The following is a 19,072-nucleotide window of genomic DNA, read 5'->3' as shown; positions in this document are numbered from 1 at the left end:
GAATCAGGCCTGCAATGTTGTATAGCTATCTCTGGCTTGTACTGCCTGCCACCACGACTTCACCACCAAGAGCAGGGTCCCTTTATAGGCAAAGTACCCTCCCCATTTTCAATACAAGGTGGGGAAGGTACTTCACCATGAGCGCTCCCCTACTCTTTCATTCCCATTGAACATATCCCCCTTAAAAATTGCAGCTAGAAATGAGCAAAAGACACATGAAAAATGGTCATTTGGGTGAAGTATTGAAGGGATGCTCATCTCTGCAGAACCATAAACTGGTCCTCAGGAAAGGACAAGAGATGGAAAAAAAACTCCTCAAGAGAACAAACCAAGGGCTTTATTTATTCTACCCAAGCCTTGAGATTGGCTACAGCCTTGAAACACATTCCTATATCTACCTAATGTCATTAGGAACAAAAATATAAGAATAGATCAATCAACAACAAATGGCGATATTAGAGTTGAGCAGTAAATTCTCAGATGTGAGAAAAGCTGACAGATGCAACTCAACTATAAGGAAAACACAACTGTAATGGAAATGACTCAAACTGCAACTGCAGTGTCATGAGTCTCAAACTGCTGTGACATTAGACCGTTCTGACGATAGGTCATCGACCTGAAACGTGAACACTGTTTCTTTCTCCATAGATGCTGCCACACTTGCTGAGTATTTCCAGCATTTTCTGTTTTTATTATGTGACTTTAGACTACATGATTAATAATGAAGTGGCAAAGGTTTCTAATTGCCTGAACAATGCAGAAACATATCGCCCCCGGGAATATATTGTAGACAGGTAACTAGAGTTACTACAACCTCCACAAATGAACATCGATGGAAAGTTCACCGTGACAATACAATGGAGGGCAAAAGAATTTTAAGTTTCTTTTTCATGATGTATGAAATCAAGACTTGCATCTAGAAAAGTGTGACGTAGTGGGAGTACCATGTCTCTTAAAAACATCTTAAAATACTTCCCCTACGATGAGTTACTTTTAAGTGCATTGACTGCTGTCATGTACGCAAGCACAGCAGCCAATTTGTGCACAGTAAGACACAAAAGCAATGAGGTTCAGGACCAGTTAATTTGGTTTTGACTGTGTTGGTCGAGGAAGAATGCTGGCCAGGAGACTGTGGGATCTTTAACATCCATCTCAACAAGTTACCTAGACCGTCACTCAGTGTCTCATCCAAAGGAAAGCACCTCCAGCAATGCAATACTTTTTCACTACTGCACAGCAGTGTCAGCCTAGGTTATGTGCTGAGGTCTTGGAGTGGGAAGTCTTCTGACAAAGATGCAAGAGTGTTACACTCAAGCTGACATCATATCCCCATTAACACAGCTGATCAATTGACCAAAAATTGCAACCAGACTCAAAGGAGTACTTCTGGATTAATCCCACAGTCCATTCCACTTAACATGTGCAGTATAGTCCGGAGGTAAGTCGATTGCTTCAGTGCACAAGGCAGCTCGAAGAGCTGGCTTCACTGAGTTGCTGAGTGAGCCTTTGCTTAGTGGTAGCATTCCCGCCTCTGAGTCAGAAGGTGCAGGGTTCTAACCTCAAACAGTCCTAGCGAGTGGAGACCGGAGCTCCGGCTCTGAATCCTGGGCTGATATCCAGCAGGATACTCGTGTCCGGTGGGTGTGGGTGTCTCCCCTCATTGTATGGGTTGTGGGAGCTGTATAGAACCAACCATCCCATTGGCTGGCGGAAAGAAATGTCACGTCGCAGCCTGCCGGACTGCTAATCAGCCTGTGAATCCTCCCACTACTTCACACTTTTCTCCAAGGAAAGAGTGTGAAGATACGAAATCACAAACAGACAAGTTGCTTAGCGTGTGCGTGCCTTTTTTTTCACTCACCAGACACAAATCCTTCACGTGCAGAATTCCATGTGTGTCAGATGTGTTTCCACTGAACGAACATCCTGTATTATTGGCAAAGTCCAGAAATTGAGCCATTTTTTCAAGTTCCCCCACGAGAGGGTTTGGTATCACAGCTTGGGCTTCACCACAGGAGCTTGTATTGTTGTGTGTACATGCAAACTTGTTGCCATTCAACCCATTCAAACATGTACATTTGTACATCCCACCGAGGGCTTTGCAGTTGTAGACACATATGTTGTTCTCACACTGATCAAAGTCTGTAACGGAAAAAAAAAATCGATGGTAAATTATGCAGCTTTCATGTGATGTTTTATGGAATGGGAATAAATCATGCTACAAGATTAATATTATTGCCTGTTAACTGGAATGAAAACCTTATGTCGTTTGGGTCCAATTTTACTCTATTTCTGTACACTGGGCAAATTTGATAGGCCAATGTTAAATCCAGTTGTGGAGATTTAATATTTGGTTCCCTCATAAATAAAGAAATTGGAGAAAATGGAACAGAGCACAAAGAGTACAGATCTGCCCTGGCTATGTCTAGGCCATCCTTCTCAACACAATGGATTTGTAGTAATTGGTGTGGCTCAGAGGAAGTTCCCCAATGGCCTAGTTGGTAAATAAATTGCTCAGTGTAGCACTGAGCCATGCAGAACGGAAGCTCTCAAACGTGACAGTCACGGTGGTATTGCAATTGCCCTCAGCACCTGTGGGCTTGGGACTAGGGATGGGAAGATCAGGATTCCAGTTACTGATTGCTCCACAGTGGCCCTGCTACAGTTTGTGGGCTGGCACCAGAAAAATAAGCACGAAAGCTACCAGATTGTTGCAAAGACCCAAATAGTTTCACTACTATACTTCAGGGAAGGGACCTGCCACTTCTACCCAGACTGACTCCGCGGAGTCCCACATTAAATGGGCCGATTTTAACTCCCTATCGGAGTCTTGCGGGCTGGTCCCCAGGGTGGCACCATGATCGGGGGAAGGGGGAGGGAAGCCCCAGGAGGGCTGGGGAGGCCCAAGGTTTCCTTGTGGGGCCTGGAAAAGCACTCCTACTCCTCCTGGCCCCACAAGGAAACAATAAAACAAAGTAAAGTTAACTTACCTTTCTGGGCCTCGACTAGCCCCGGCTCCTCTTGCCGCCATGTTCAGCCGGACGAGGAAGCCACGCCGGCATTTCGGCCGCTCAGGCCTCCGGTTACAATTGCAGTCGGGCCCCGGCGACATTGTCGGAGCCTGATCTGCACATTTAAAGAAGGACTCTGCTGCAGTCTAGTGTCCCTCGCACCTGCTCAAAAGAGTAGATTAAGATGGCGAGGTAGCAGGATTGGTGTGGGTAAGTTACACTGGGCATTTTAACTGCCTGCCCGCCTGATTTCCGTCGGGCGGGCAGGGTTAAAATTAACCCTTGAGTGGTTGACTTTTAATGCTCTCAGGGCATTGACAATGGGGATGGACAATAAATAATGCCTTTCCACATCCCAAGAACACTCAGATCAGTGCTTTGATTGCAAAGCAAATTGTAGCGTTGGCCTTTTATTAAAGATCTCACCTTCAATGCTTCCATACGACAAACTGAGTCTACTCTGTGACCTCAGGGATTGGTTAACAGCGGATATTAGCACAGAGCTCATGTCGGCAAGAGAGACGTTCTCCACGATGTGAGTCAGAAGGATGGAGTCAACGATAACGCTGCCCTTTCTAAATCCTTCCACCACTACAATGAATTCAAGTGTACGGTGCAAGGCTACTTCTGCAGCTTCAGTCAGCAGCTGAGATAACTGATGGACAGAAAAATACACGGTGTTTAGCGACGAATTTCTTTCAGCAACGCCTGTCTCAATAGGTCTGGGTTACGTGTTGCGCAGTCGAGGGGTTTGCCCAACAAAGGAGTGATGCAGTCACTGCAGCCCCATACATTGGTGTCAGCCGTGGCTCAGTGGGTAGCACTCTCACTTCTAAATCAGAAGGTCATGGGTTCAAGTCTCATTCCAGGGACTTGAGCACAAAATCTAGGCTAACACTCCAGTGCAGTACCGAAGGAGTGCTGCACTGTTGGAGGTGCTGTCTTTCAGATGGGCCCTGTCTGCCCTCTCAGGTGGATGTAAAAGATCCCATGGCACTGTTTCAAAGAAGAGCAGGGAAGTTCTTCCCAGTGTCCTAGCCAATATTTGTCCATCAACCAACACCTAAAAGCAGATTATCTGATCATTATCTCATTGCCATTCATGGGAGCTTGCTGTGCACAAATTGGCTGCTGCCTTTCCTACATTACAACAGTGGCTACACCTTACTGGCTGTAAAGCATTTTGGGGCATCCTGAGGTTGTGAAAGGTGCTATATAAATGCAAGTTCTTTCTTTCTTTCATTATATTTGCATCCTTATTGAGACCTTGCCTGAGCCATGAAGAGCTTCTCCAGTTTTCTGTAGGCGACACTGGCTTCGTTATCGAGTTCTTTGGTGAAGTTCCAGTTGGTGATCAAAACGGAAGCTCTGAAAGCAGTAAAGGCTGCAAAATATACAAATTTAAACATCCAGTGGTTTTAAAACTGCCTGTGGCTCCTTAGTGGTGGCAGCGGTACTGCACATGGTCTTAGCATTCTGGGCTAGGAAAGGGATAAAATCGGCCAGGGTTCTCACTTCTGATCTCTATCCAGCGACCCCCCCCACCCCCATCCCACTTGCTGGAAAGTGGGCATGTATGGATTTCAGGTGAGCCCCCCACGGTAGAATACCCCAGTTACACTCTGTCCAGGTTCAAACATAAAGAAAGGCCACTTTGCTGAAGTATCACAGGACAGTGCCTTCAGTGTAAAAGGAAAGAGAAAAGTGAGAAAATAGACTAGGGAGAAATAAAAGTGTTAAAAAATGCACAATGAATTTTTAAAAATTAAATGATTCCGCCTGGTACTCAGTGTTGGCGATGCTGTGCGATGAATGCTTATTGCACTTCTATCAAACTGCTCTCTCTAATTTTTCAGTCTTCAGTTCTGGTGATGGATACACACCTGAAATCTCATCCCAGGTCTTTTCTCTTTACAGACGCCGATCGGCCTGCTGTGTATTTCCAGCAATTGCAGTTTCTCATTTGGATTAAATTCATTGCTCCACAATTTTAAGGGAGGCATTAATCTATAAACAGGCAAATGTCTCTGTTATGATAGCAGAGAGAGGAGTTTGATACGAGTGCATTCAGTGTCAAGGCTATAAACATCACCAATACCAATCGCACCTTTTGATATTAGGTATAAAACAGTGAACATTACCTTGTGGAGCTAATTAAATCCAAACCCTTTGTGGGAGGAATTACTCTGCTTGGTGTGTGTAAGACAATCATAAACATGTTTTTTTAAAAAACATTTACCATATCACAGCACATAGCAACAAGAGTAATTCTTCCCCAGAGTTCATCTCCACTATACAATGCATTGCAAGAATGTACATGATTTTTGCAACTGAGTTTTTCCTTGTATTTAGCCCTCCGCTATTTATTATCGTGCAAGACTTTTGGGGCAGCTGCTCTTTACCAGTCATTGTTTCAACCCCAGCTGCGTTCTCAGTTTGTGCCACATCACAACCTTTGTCATTTTAGTGCTCGGCACTTCAAAGTCATTTCTTTGTGCAAGGTTACCTGTTTCCGTGGTAATGGTGGCTGCTATATCTGTCGCCAGCTCCGACCGTATCAGTGTCTCAGTTGGAACAACTGTTGGGGTTACGCCACTCTGTCCTGGCTGTGTGTCGCTGCGAGCATCGGCTGTGCTATTTTCTACCCACGTAGAACTCACTGAATGTGTCTCTTGTGATTTCTCCACTGTAACTTTGTCCAGGCCCATTGTGCCCTGGATCACCCCAGTAGCCACACTGGTTGCATTTGAACTCCATGTTTCTTGCGTCACATTCCCCAGTGCTACATGGACACCTGGTGCAGTAGATGTGCTCCTGGTCGAACCAAAGTCTATCTCCTTAATAACTACTGATCTCTCAGTTTCTCCAGCTGCTTCAGACGTACCGTCTGTCTTTATGGTATCCGCAGTAACTGTAGCTTCCATTACATTTACAGTGGTATCAGTGACCATTTTGCCTTGTTCGCCTCCTTCTTTCTTGGTGTTTGTGGTAGTTCCCTTGTTTCCTGGGTGTGTTATATTGCTGGCCTCTACAAAAGTTGAACAATAGGAGTGAGCAGTGTACAACAAATGAGATATTAAGCCCTTGCAGGCCAGTATTTTTCCTGACGTGCTGACATATCAACAGGAAAAACCACTACCTAAATTTTCCAATGGTATAGGGACACCTCATTAAGATAAAGGCCTGGATTTTGCAATTCTGCAATCAGCAGCCGTGATACTTGGTCCATTGCTCCCACGCTCAGGCCTCCAACTAAAATTGCAGATCAGGCCCCGATGATGTCATCGGGATATTTAAACAGGGCCCCTGCTGCTTCCCTCCGCGGTGTGTTCCACTCACCTGCTCAAAAGAGCGGGTCGATATTGGGACATGGCGGGAAGGCAGCGGGATCGGAAGGGGTAAGTGACTGCCCTCATATTAACTGCTCCCGCCCGGTTTCCGCCAAGCTGGGGGAGTTAAAATAGGGGCCAGAGAATGAATCATTGCTTCAATCCCCCCTTTGTTCAGTTCCCAATTTGAGCCATGCAAGGGGCATTGAGGAAACTGCGACATCTTTCCACAATGGGGCAGGGGGGCGGGGGAGGGGGATGAGGACAGAGTAAAGCTTCAGTGGTACCTAGTGGCTGCAGGCAATCAGGTACAAGAGGGCACTGGGAGCAGTCAATGTGCCTGCCCTCTAAAATGCAGAGATGCACAAGGCCAGAAAGATCTAAAGAGGGATACCTTACCATGAAAAATTGTACAAAACTAAAGCTTAAGAAAGAACCTGTCCTTCATTTGCACAATGCTGTCTGCAGAAGAACAAGGAACCAGTCCAATAAAAGGAAAGGGATCATTGTCTCTACGTAACAAAAGAGTGTCTAAGCTGAGAAACATGTCTAACCCCATCTTACCTCCAAGTTTAACATCGCATACATATTCGCTGGTGTTAGTTAAGTTCTGAAATGCTTGACGGAGTGAATCAAGACTATAATTCTTTCTCACCACCAAAATAAAGCCAAGGACCGGGTGCTGCTGATCTCCAGAGGGCATCTCTGGGCAGAGGACATGGACATTTACATCAGATACATTGTGAGTTAGGTGTGCCGCTGTAAGCTGTAACATATAATTACACCGCATATGAAACATTATCCCGGCCATCACATAGAAATGCTAGATATTCGTTAATTACTACTGTTGTGGTTATAACGACAGATTGTTGCCAAGCCAACCAGGATCCCTTAAACTGAATCACAATCTTGCCTGACGATCCCATAAGACCATAAGATCATAAGAGATAGGAGCAGGAGTAGGCCATTCGGCCCCTCGAGCCTGCTCCGCCATTCAATGAGATCATGGCTGATCTGATTTTTACCTCAACTCCACTTTCTCGCCTTTTCCCCATATCCTTTGACTCACTTGCTGATCAAAAATTTGTCTAACTCAGCCTTGAATGTATTCAGTGACTCAGCCTCCACAGCTTTTTGGGGTAAAGAATTCCAAAGATTCACGACCCTCTGGGAGAAGAAATTTCTCCTCATTTCCATCTTAAATGGGTGACCTCTTATTCTGAGACTACGCCCCCTAGTTTTAGATTCTCCCATGAGGGGTAACATCCTCTCAGCATCTACCCTATCGAGTCCCCTCAGAATCTTGTATGTTTCAATAAGATCTCCTCTCATTCTTCTAAACTCCAATGAGTATAGACCCAACCTGTTCAATCTTTCCTCATAAGACAACCCTTCCATACCCGGAATCAACCTAGTGATCCCACTCGGAGTTATAGCATAGATTTTCAAACAGGGATCCACTGACCCTGAAGGCATGGCAAGAAGATTCCATGTGAAGGGTGTCTGTGATGCCATCACATTTCTCCCCTCGTGCTCCTGTTTTTTTTATTTGTATTTGTTGATTTACTGGCATGTTCACCTCTGTTGCAATGGATGGATATAAAATATTTTCTGTAATGAGTAGCTGGTACTGTTTTCCCTTGGTCAGCTGACACTGTCTTTTTGAAGTTAGGATGGGGGGGGGTCCCTGGGAACGCGTATATATTTGGTGGCAGTCCCTCAGAATGTGTCAATATTTGCCGGGGGTCCATAGGACTGAGGAGGGGGGGGTTCGGTATTTGCAGGGAGCTTCTGGGAATGTTTGCTGGGGGTCCTTGGGTGTGTACCAATATTTGCAGGAGGTGCCCGGAAATGTGCCAATATCTGCGAGGGGGTCCCCCTGTAATGTGTGAATATTTGCAGGGAATTCCCGGGAGTGCGTCAGTAATGGTAATCCTCAGGAGAATGTCAATATTTGCAGATAGTCCCCTGCGCTGAAAAGTTTGGAAGCAACTCCTTTTGAGCTCATGGTTTCCTGGGCTAAATGGGGGAAGAAAGGAAAAGTGGCAGAGTTAGGGAACAGAGAATTTCCACTATTGCTTCAAGCGGTGTTATCTATTTGCGAATGATTTTGGAAAATGTTTTTTTTGCCTAAATCAGACTGAAGTGCATCATTGTTTATTTGCTCATGGTGTTAATTGAGATGAAAATGATGGACAGAGGAATAGGACATAAATTTAAATTATGTAAATTTAGAACAGACATTTGTTAGCAAGAACTCTTTTACCGAAAGGTAGTAAATGTTTGGAATGATTTACCAGTTTGGGTAGCGGTGGCAAAAAAAAAAGCAGGACTGTCTAAAATATAACTGAACGCTTCAATGGGAGAGTTAGAGCACTAGAGGGATGAGCTTCATTGGGCTGAAAAGAGGTAGCGAGGGAGAATAACAGGTAGAATTTCTTCCTCCCCCTCCCCCCCCAACATTTTGTTCAGTCCTATAAAGGAGCCTATTTCTCTTCCAGTTCCAAATTCTGACAAAGAAAGAAAAAGAAATAAAGACTTGCATTTATATTTCATGACCTCAGGATGTCCCAAAGCGCATTACAGCCAATGAAGTACTTTTGAAGTGTAGTCACTGTTGTAATGTAGGAAATGTGGCAGCCAATTTTGCACACAGCAAGGTCCCACAAGCAGCGATGAGATATATGGACCAGTTAATCTGTTTTAGTGATGTTGGAGGGATAGATGTTGGCCAGGACACCGAGAGAACTCCCCTGCTCTTCTTTGAAATAGTGTCCGCCTGAGAGGGCAGAAGGGGGTCTTGGTTTAACATCTCATCTGAAAGATGACACCTCCGACAGTGCAGCCCTCCCTCAGTACTGCACTGGAGTGTCAGCCTAGATTTTTGAGCTCAAGTCTCTGGAGTGCAACTTGAAACCACAACCTTCTGACTCAGAGGCAAGAGACAAAAGCATCTGCACCACGATGTTAATCGGTCTCTTATTCTGATGCTGATGGACCTGTTGTGTATCTCCAGCATTATCTACTTTCATTTCAGATTTCCAGCATTTGCAAATTTTTATTTCTTTTTTATCCTTTCAAAAGAGCTGTTCCGTCCCAGCAACTCTGTGGAGCCATGGAATGTGGCAACATCACAACAACTTTTAGAAATACATGCCCCAATAAACCCTTCACTTTTTCACCGATCGCTACCCACCTTTCTCATCATGTCCTTCAATCCCTCCTCTTTCCAGAAACATAGCTAGTTGCCTCTTGAACCAATTTTACTATTTCCTTCACTGAGCATTCCCGATAATCTATTCTACGAGTCCAAGATAAAAAAAACACCTGTCTCGCTTCCCTTCTTACTCCTAACTGGGTATTTGTTTTCGCTCATGCCCTTGGTTTTCGAATCATTCATCCATAGTTAACCATTGGGTCACCTCAAAGTCTCCTCTTCTCCAAACAGAATGGGATCGACTTTGATGGAAATAAAAATTGGGAGAGATGTTAAACGGGCTGCTGACTCGCTACCGCCCGCTTTACACTATTGCACAAAGTCAAGATCTAACCCATCAAGTCTAAATTTCTTAATCTTTCCTCATAACTTAGATTCCTAACATCTGGAATCATGACATCACAGCGAGGTCTTCTCCTGAGTGTCCCAGCAACTGTTCTTCCCCTCCGAATGCCCCACCACAAATAATAATATCGCTTAAAATACTCACTAGAAAACAATTGATAACAAATAACAGTATGGTTCAGAGAGGCTAATTTATCAGTTAAGGCTCGCATTCAGCTGGTATGGTGGTGCACTGCGAGCTGCAGGTTTAATTATCCCCATCTCACCGAGTTCCCTATCTCGGCTGCGCTGTTTCGGTGAGGCAGCAAGCAGGAGCCGCAGAAAAGCGGGCTGGCCAATCAGGCAACCCTTCTGGCAGGTGGCCAAGAGCGGGAAGGAAGCTTGGGAGCTGGCTGTCCATTGCAGTGTGGAAAATATGGTGGGAAAATAGGAAGAATAAAAGTTATGCACCCTCATAAGAGAGGTTATAACCGCAAAAAAAAAGGAAAACAGAAATAAGGAGATAAAGCAATCCAGTTTTGTCAACTTGGTGTCTGAAATGTTTCCTTATAATGTCTTTAGTACTATAGACACTGAAAACAGACTGATTTGATGGATTCAATCTTCCTTATTATTTACAATTGTACAATGCAGGCTTCCTTACTCATGCATCTGGCTTGCTAGTCAAAAGCCATACTCTTATAGGCAGGCTGGCAGTCTAATTATTTTTAAATTATTATGCCAGTGAAAGTAAATCTGTGTGGAGTTTCCTGCTCTCAGTGAGTAGTGTGGTGGAGGGAGGGAGGAGCCTGGGCTGTTGCTCCTGATTGCTATCCAAGTGACTTCTACTGAAAAGTGTAGATGTGTGTGGTTGATGGGTGAGAACAGGATCTGACCTGGCTGTGATGTACTCCGCCCCTCCTACCCCCACCACAGTTGAAAACTACCCCTCCCCTGCCTGTAACGCCTGCCATCACTCATTGTTTAGGCTCACACGATGGGGGTGAGGCAGGGGTGCTCGCAGAACTACACCCTGGAATTACTCCTTGTGTTCATGAGGGGAGGAAAGAAAATCGCTGGGGAGGGAAAAACTGGTTGGAAATTAGTTGGTGTTACTGCCCCATGAGGCACGTATGTCAGCCGTGGCTCAGTCGGTAGCACTCTTGCCTCTGAGTCAGAAGATCATGTGTTCAGGTCCCACTCCAGAGACTTGAGTACAAAATCTAGGCTGACACTCCCAGTGCAGCACCGAGGGAGTGTTGCACTGTCGGAGGTGCCGTCTTTCAGATAAGAAGTTAAACCGAAGCATCGTCTGCCCTCTCAGGTGGACGTAAAAGATCCCACGGGACTATTTCGAAGAAGAGCAGGGGTGTCCTGGCCAACATTTATCCCTCAGCCAACATCAATTGCACAGATTATCCAGTCACATATCTCATTGCTGTTTGTGGGATCTTGCTGTGTGCAAATTGGCTGCCGTGTTTCCTACATTACAACAGTGTTCAAAAAGTGTTCAGTTCACTTCAAAAAGTACTTCATTGGCTATAAAGCGCTTTGGAATGTCCTGAGGTTGTGAAAGACACTATAGAAATGCTTGTTCTTTATACATGCTAAAATATGTTAATGAATGTATCATTATCTGGAATAGGTGATAGAGGGTTAAAGGTATGTGTGCAAATGTGGGGTGAAGGCTAGTTTCAGGGTTTGCTGTTAAGACCCCCCTCCCCCATTGTTGAATAGCCCACCAACAATCACTAACTAGGCTGACACATGAAGAACGGCCACTACCAGAGAGCTGCTAATGTGTGTCGAACCATACCCCAGCACAAGTCGGCACCGTCACCAGTGCAAGATAGAAAAAGGGACAAAACTGGAGGAAAAACATTTTTAAAATGTGTTACAGTATCTGTTCAGTGTTTACTCAAGATAATTGACCATTAGCATTCCCTGTTGAACATCCAAGAATATATATTCAGTGGCTTTACGCACCCAGACACTGGCATTCCTTACTAGGTCCAAATAATCACAACTACTGCGGTTGGTGCCCATCTCAGATACCTTCAACTTCACCCATCCTAGGTAGTAGTCAATCCCAACTGTAAAATAGAGAGGTTAAATATAATGTATCTCTGAAAAGGAGGCATCCTATAAGTTTTATGTTACACCTAACAGTACCTGTCTCATCACGATTCAGTAGTTTAACAAATGGGCCCAACTGCATAACATAGGAGCAAAATAAAACTCTGGCTAGAGGCTTAGTGAGCTTATCCAATAAGAAGCTGGCCCGTACAGATCAGGAAGCTCCCAGTTTCGATCCACAGTCTATGCCGAGTTAGCTGATCTCATCCCCAACAAGGAAAGGGAAACTGTGGTTGGTCTTGGCATTCTGGAAAGGAAAAATTGGCCAGGGTTCCCACTCCTGATCGCTATCAAGAGACCTATACTTGAAAGCATGCATACTGGTGCGAACAGGATCAAACTTGGCTGTGATGCCCCTTACTGTTCAATAACTGTCAGAACACACATTGTCTAGGCTCACAAATAATGGCCACTTGACTGAAGTATCGAAGGTCCGCCAGCACCCAGAAGATAAATTCACTATTCACGTGCTCCCATCCTGGAGTTGTGCTCAAAGAAAGCACAGGTCAGAGATAAGGCTACAAAACTGTAGCCTTATCTCAACCTACCAACCTCCTCCCAACCTACTTCATCTAACCCTATCTGCGTATCCTTCTATTCCTTTCTCTCTCATGTGCCTATCTAGCTTCTCCTTAAATGCATCTATGCTTTTCACCTCAATTACAGCTCCAAACTCAGAACAGTGCTCCCCAGCACCACCAATGAGAAAGTTTGCACTTTCCACACCAGCCATCCTTGTGACCTCTGTGAGTGGATCATCAATTTGCCAAACTGGAGACAGCATTGTGTAGCAAGCCTGTGCCCAATAGGGGCTAGGTTGAGATTGCCTAAGCTCATTTCAGCACATAGCATTTACAGCACAGTAACAGGCCATTCGGCCCAACAGGTCTATGCTGGTGTTTATGCTCCACATGGGCCTCCTCCCAAACTACTTCATCTCACCCTATCTGCATAACCTTCTATTCCTTTCTCCCTCATGTGCTTATCTAGCTTCTCCATAAATGCATCTATGCTATTCACCTCAACTACTCTTTATACTAGCAAGTTCCACATTCTAACCACTTTCTGAGTAAAGAAGTTTCTTTATTGGATTTATTAGTGACTATCTTATATTTATGGACCCTAGTTTTGGATTGCCCCACAAGTGGAAACATCTTCTCTACGTCTATCCTATCAAACACCTTCATAATTTTAAAGACCTCTAGGTCATCCCTCAGCCTTCTCTTTTCTTGACTGTTCAGTCTTTCCTGGTAGTTCTGGTATCATCCTTATAAATATTTTTTGCACCTTCTCCAGTAATGGTCTTTCACAGAAGACCATTACAGCCAATAGGCAGAGGAGACTTTCAACCCATCAATCTGGGCAGAATTTACATCCAGGTCCCAGAAGTGAAAGGATTCCGCTGCATCGTCCAACCCAATGTAAGTTATGGTAATCCTTAAGAAAAAGGCTGCAACCCCAAGTTATGTTATCAGCAAACATGAAATAAATTCCCAGCAAGAGAAAAGAAAACTAATATACACTGGATTGTTTCAATTTTCTTTCATTTGGCCTGCGTACTTGAGAGTTCACACACCTTGATTCTGAGGTAGGACACATTTGCTGAAGGTACCACTTGGACAACATAGTTGAAATCCCTGGCAGTTAGTATCCATTTTGCACTCCCCTCGGTATTTTGGGGAAGCAGACAATTCTTGTTCTGTCTTCTCACCATCAATCTGGAAAAGTCTGATAGGGAAGTGATCAGGACAGTTCCCTGGGTTCATTGAGAAAATGCTGACATTCTGTAGGGCTGCAAAACAAATGGAAAAAAATATGTTAGGTACCTGATAGAAAAAAATACTTTCCTTGGAAGATAGGTTTTCTTGTGCTGTTTGTGAGATTTAGGACAGGGGGCAGGAGAAACGTTTTATACAGAGGATTGTGAGGCTGTGGAATACATTGCCAGAGTTAGTGATTGAAGCAGAGACCATGTCAACATTTAAGAATAGATTAGATAGACGGTTGAATGATAAAGGGAGATAAAGGGATATGGGAACAGAGCAGGTACATCAGGACTGCAGCTCATGGAGGGTAAACATTAACAGGGCCATGTTGTAACTTCTATGTAATTCTATGTATGGTCATTTTGTATTTCTCTCTTCTCCACCCGTCTGGGTCTCACTGCACCAAACGCATTTGGGTCTCTTATGGGGCATAGTCTCAGGATAAGGGGTCGGCCATTTAAGATTGAGATGAGGAGGAGTTTCTTCACTCAGAGGGTTGTGAATCTTTGGAATTCTCTACCCCAGGGGGCTGTGGATGCTGAGTCGTTGAGTATATTCAAGGCTGAGGCAGATAGATTTTTGGACTCTAGGGGAATCAAGGGATACGGGGATCGGGCAGGAAAGTGGATTTGAGGTCGAAGATCAACCATGATCTGATTGAATGGCGGAGCAGGCTCGAGGGGCCTTAGGCCGACTCCTGCTCCTATTTCTCATGTTCTTATGAATGACCTGCTCCAAGTACTGCAGCAACACATATTGTGACTCCAATGTCTGCACCAGCACACAGCTTGCAGTGTATCTCCTTGAAGTACCGTGAGTTCCACTTACTAAAGTGTTGAGTTCACCCAAATTCATAGGCCAAGAGCTGATTCCTTTGCATGGAATCTTACAGCACAGAAGGAGGCCATTCAACCCATCGTGCCTGTGCCTGCTCTTTGAAAGAGCTGTCCAATTAGTCCCACTCTCCTGCTCTTTCCCCGTAGCTCTGCAATTTTTTCCCTTCAAGTATTTATCCAATTCCCTTTTGAAAGTTATTATTGAATCTGCTTCCACCGCCCTTTCAGGCAGCGCATTCCAGATCATAACAACCCGCCGCGTAAAAAAAATTCTCCCCTCTGGTTCTTTTGCCAATTATCTTGAATCTGTGTCCTCTGGTTACCGACCCTCCTGCCAGTAGAAACAGTTTCTCCCTATTTACTCTATCAAAACCCTTCATAATTTTGAACAACTCTCTTAAATCTCCCCTTAACCTTTCCTTCTCTAAGGAGAACAATCCCAGCTTCTCCAGTCTCTCCACATAACTGTAGTCCCTCATCACTGGTACCATTCTAGTAAATCTCCACTGCACCCTCTCCAAGGCCTTGATATCCTTCCTAAAGTGTGGTTCACAGAATTGGACGCAATACTCCAGCTGAGGCCTAACCAGTGATTTATAAAGGTTTAGCATAAGTTCCTTGCTCATAGAAAGAGTACAAAGAACAATCATTTAAAACATGATACATACTATCTCCTTTTATTTATTTTTTAACAATGTTAAACATCCTCCATTTCACACTCCATTTCTGGAGTGATGCTGGCATTTAGCATCTGACTATTACAGAAAAAGACATCTGTGATAGATGTTTCCCAGTGTGAATGCATTTATTTGGCTTTCTATAAGCATTCCTGTCAGTGTAATTGCCAGAGTCTGGAAGTAAGATAAGGGATGGGGTTGTAGTGGTGCTGAGTTTTACTCCACTAAAAACAATTATGTTGACAATCCTATATTTAGGCTTTTAGTACAGTGTACTGCTGTAATCCGGGAGGCGGACTGGTGGTTTCTTTGTAGGCAAGTTGTAGGGCCTGGTTATGTTCTATAACTTCTTAAATTGTTTTCAGTTTGTTTATGTGCCCGAGGTTAGAGGTCCCTTTGTTACTGTACGGTAACCAGGGAGACAGCCCACATCATCTGTATTAGAGTCAGCCGACATCCATGGGGAAATGTGAGGAGTGACATTAATAATCGATAAGCTTTTAATTGATTGCAAACCCCTGACTGGGGGCAGTCAGTCAGATCCATCTGAGAGCACAAAGTTCAGCTTCCCCTCCCTGTTCCTGCAAACTAAGTGCACTTTAATTTTGTTTTAAATGATCAATGTTGAATGGATTTTATTTTGATTATAAAGAAAACCCTTTTAGCAGGATCAAAAGGTTAGAAATTAATAGCACATCAATATGACATTTCTCTGCCTGCTATTTTAACGGAGACATTAACCCACTTATTTTAAATGGATTATTATTGACAACAGCAATTTGAAACATAAATGCATAGCATGTTAACCAGCATTTAAAAAGGGAAAGACAAGTTAATGCTTCTGTGTGACCCTTCATCAATGTTTGCTGTCAAGATTTGCTTCAGTGGTATTGGCTTATCCACATCCATCACAAAACTACTTAAAAATAAAAATAGTGTATTTAGAATAGTTAAATCAGCAACGCCTCAATCCAGATAGTCTGATGAGAAAAAAACCCAAAGAGAACTCGGTCCTTTCTTGGTCTGAATTCAGCCCAGACTGATGGGATGAAAGTCCCTACTCTCCATTGGCTCTAAAGGTCCTACGTGAATTGACCAGTCCCAATCCAGTTCTTAGGAATCCACAACACAAAACCAGCAATAATTCTATATTAGAAAGAAATGAAAGAACTTGCATTTATATAGCGCCTATCACCTCCTCAGGATGCCCCATAGTGCTTTACAGCCAATTAAGTACTTTTGAAGTTTAGCCACTGTTATAATGTAGGCAACGCAGCAGCCAATTTGTGCACAACAAGGTCCCACAAACAGCAACGTGATAATGACCAGATAATCTGTTTTTAGTGATGTTGGTTGAGGGATAAATATTGGCCAGTACTATTGTAATATTAGTTAGTATCATATTGAGATTCTCACTCAATGAGGCCACTGGTGAAGTGAGGAAGTTTTTTCCAAAGTGGAGTTAAGGCCCATTGTTGAGGGCTGAGCAGGCACGGCTTCACTCAGCATATCGCCTCTTGTATATTTAACATTACAGTGTCTACTCCCTGAGTTATTCCCCAGGAACCCACTGAAAAACACATTGATTTACCTGTCATGTGATGCTGTTGTTCTTCAGGTCAAACATCATCCACAGCTGATGCACCCTTTATACCTGCCTCCTTTCCTCTCAGCGCATACCTTCCTAATGCTACAGCCAAGGTTAAGGAGCTAAATATCAGACAGCAAACTATCAATGGCAAAAGCAAATGCCTTAAGTTTTTTCTCAAGTCATGTGTTACAATAAATACTGTGGTTACAGAAACCTGACTTCTCATAACTCATTGAAGAGACCCGAGGGTCTGTTCTGGCCTGAATTGATAGATTCTGCACGTAGCCCTCGGAACAGCCTGATATACATCTTGGGCCCAGACCAACCTCCTAGAATCTTCCTTTCTTCAATTTTCCAGATTTTTGTTTCCCTAATTGGCCTGGGATTTTATCTGTTTTTTTGCCTCTCCTAGGAGATCACATCGTTTTCGGGTGGGGTAGGGAGTGTATATATTGTGGTGCACAAGGTATCGCAGTTGTGTGGGACGGGTTGGATGGACCAGTGGATCTTTTCCTGTCCGTCGTTCTTTGTATGTTCATATATGCTTTCTTACTTCAGAATTCTGTGGCTTCTGCATTTGTATTTGTATAGTATATAATTGTGTTGCTTAGAAACATCTCTAACAACTTTGAGCTACTTCACATACAATGAATTATGCTGAAGTCCAGTGACAAACAGAATGGCAAAATGGGATTAAAACTACTGTTGTTGTAGAGGATAAAGACCAACATGGATTTGTTGATTCGAACAGCCTGCTTCCATGTTGTATTTTCGATGTAAAACATGGCAGCCATTTTGCAAAATCCCACGAACAGAAATTAATTCAACTATTTTTAGTCCAGGGCATCAGAAGAACTCATCTAAACATCCTCGAGCCTCTGGAAGTGACCGATATTTACTATTCTAGATGTTTTTGAAGAGTAACGGTCAGTGCACACTTGATATGCTACGAATCAATTCCAGTTTCACACAGCTCTCTTTTTAAAAAAAAAATGGCTGCTTGATCCTGGACATTCGAAGACCATTGATAGAGTAGCATTAGCAGGCACAGTCAAGTAGCAGTTCAGTACTGGACAGCCAGCTTATCCCTCAGCGGAGCATCCAGTGACAGCACAAAGAGGACAAGAGGTGGAGTGAGCAATCCGTGGAAGACCAGGGAGCCTTCGGCCAATTCGAACATGGTTGAACAATAAAAACAGAGGCACAGTCAGAAATGAAGGGGAAAAAATGTAGAGATGCGTTGAGAAAAGTGTTTCTGGAGGTAACTAAGGAGTATCACTACTATCATAAAATATTTATAGAATTTCCAAAGTTATAAACACTTTGACTACAGCAGGTTCAGATTTCCTAATCAGAATGGCTTGTGAATTGTCGTCCAAATTCCCACCCTGTTTATAGGGTTTAACTTTTCAATTTTATCTCTTAGACACTTAGGAGATAAAAATTATCAATGCGTTACACCAAGGGAATTCAGCACCCAGACTTAAACCTGTTTATTAATTACACAACCTTCAGCAATATTTACAATAAGACTAACAAGAATCCCCATTAAATTCGCTCGGAGTGGATTATCAAATATAACAATCACTATCTCTGATATCTGAGCAACTGGAAGCTGTTGACTGAGGTTTACCTGCTGGTACTGACTGCTGTCCACCTGACTCAATGCAGTTCTCCCCCTCAATAGGAACCTCAGCAGCTTGTGTTAATCCAGGTTGTACGTTCCACACTGTGCCGCTAAATGTCACCACGATGTACAGGATGATTTCTCTCATACTCCCGGCATTTGGTGAAAAGTGTGTGAGTGTGCGTGTGTGTGTGTGACATAAGCCTATCTGTCCGCTGCTTTCTTGTGTCGTCGCTGTTTACAACAGAAGATCTTGCACCAGTTGCACAGCACTTCCTGTTTGTGATCATTGCTCCTTCAGCCAAAAATAATGAGCATAAACCTTTGCTTCCTACATTACAACGGTGACTACACTTCAAAAGTACTTCATTGGTTGTAAAGCGCTTTGGGGCGTCCTGAGGTTGTGAAAGGCGCTATAAAAATGCAAGTCTTTCTTTCTTTTTTTCTTAATTATATAGAGCGCGAGAGACTTTGAGCCAAAAGAGGAGGGATGACCAAATCCTTGGTCAAAGAGGTGGGTTTTAAGAAAGGGAGGGGTCTAGGGAGGGAATTCCAGAG

General features: G+C 43.8%; 1 protein-coding gene across 1 annotated transcript in view; it reads right to left on the bottom strand.

The window, feature by feature from the left end:
• LOC137326856 (uncharacterized) overlaps positions 1–18,662 on the bottom strand; it is a 29,354-nt gene extending 10,692 nt beyond the window's left edge. The window contains exons 1-8 of the mRNA XM_067992236.1: positions 18,521–18,662; positions 13,594–13,809; positions 11,868–11,974; positions 6,905–7,106; positions 5,518–6,039; positions 4,283–4,395; positions 3,438–3,666; positions 1,862–2,142 (exon numbers count right to left, since the gene is read on the bottom strand). Of these exons, the coding sequence (XP_067848337.1) occupies positions 1,862–2,142; positions 3,438–3,666; positions 4,283–4,395; positions 5,518–6,039; positions 6,905–7,106; positions 11,868–11,974; positions 13,594–13,809; positions 18,521–18,662 (1,812 nt within the window). The remainder of the gene's footprint in view (positions 1–1,861; positions 2,143–3,437; positions 3,667–4,282; positions 4,396–5,517; positions 6,040–6,904; positions 7,107–11,867; positions 11,975–13,593; positions 13,810–18,520) is intronic.
• Positions 18,663–19,072: the final 410 nt, after the last annotated feature.

The sequence above is a fragment of the Heptranchias perlo genome, chromosome 11 (genome assembly GCF_035084215.1).
Source record: "Heptranchias perlo isolate sHepPer1 chromosome 11, sHepPer1.hap1, whole genome shotgun sequence".
NCBI lineage: Eukaryota > Metazoa > Chordata > Chondrichthyes > Hexanchiformes > Hexanchidae > Heptranchias > Heptranchias perlo.
This window is presented reverse-complemented; position numbering and strand designations above follow the sequence as displayed.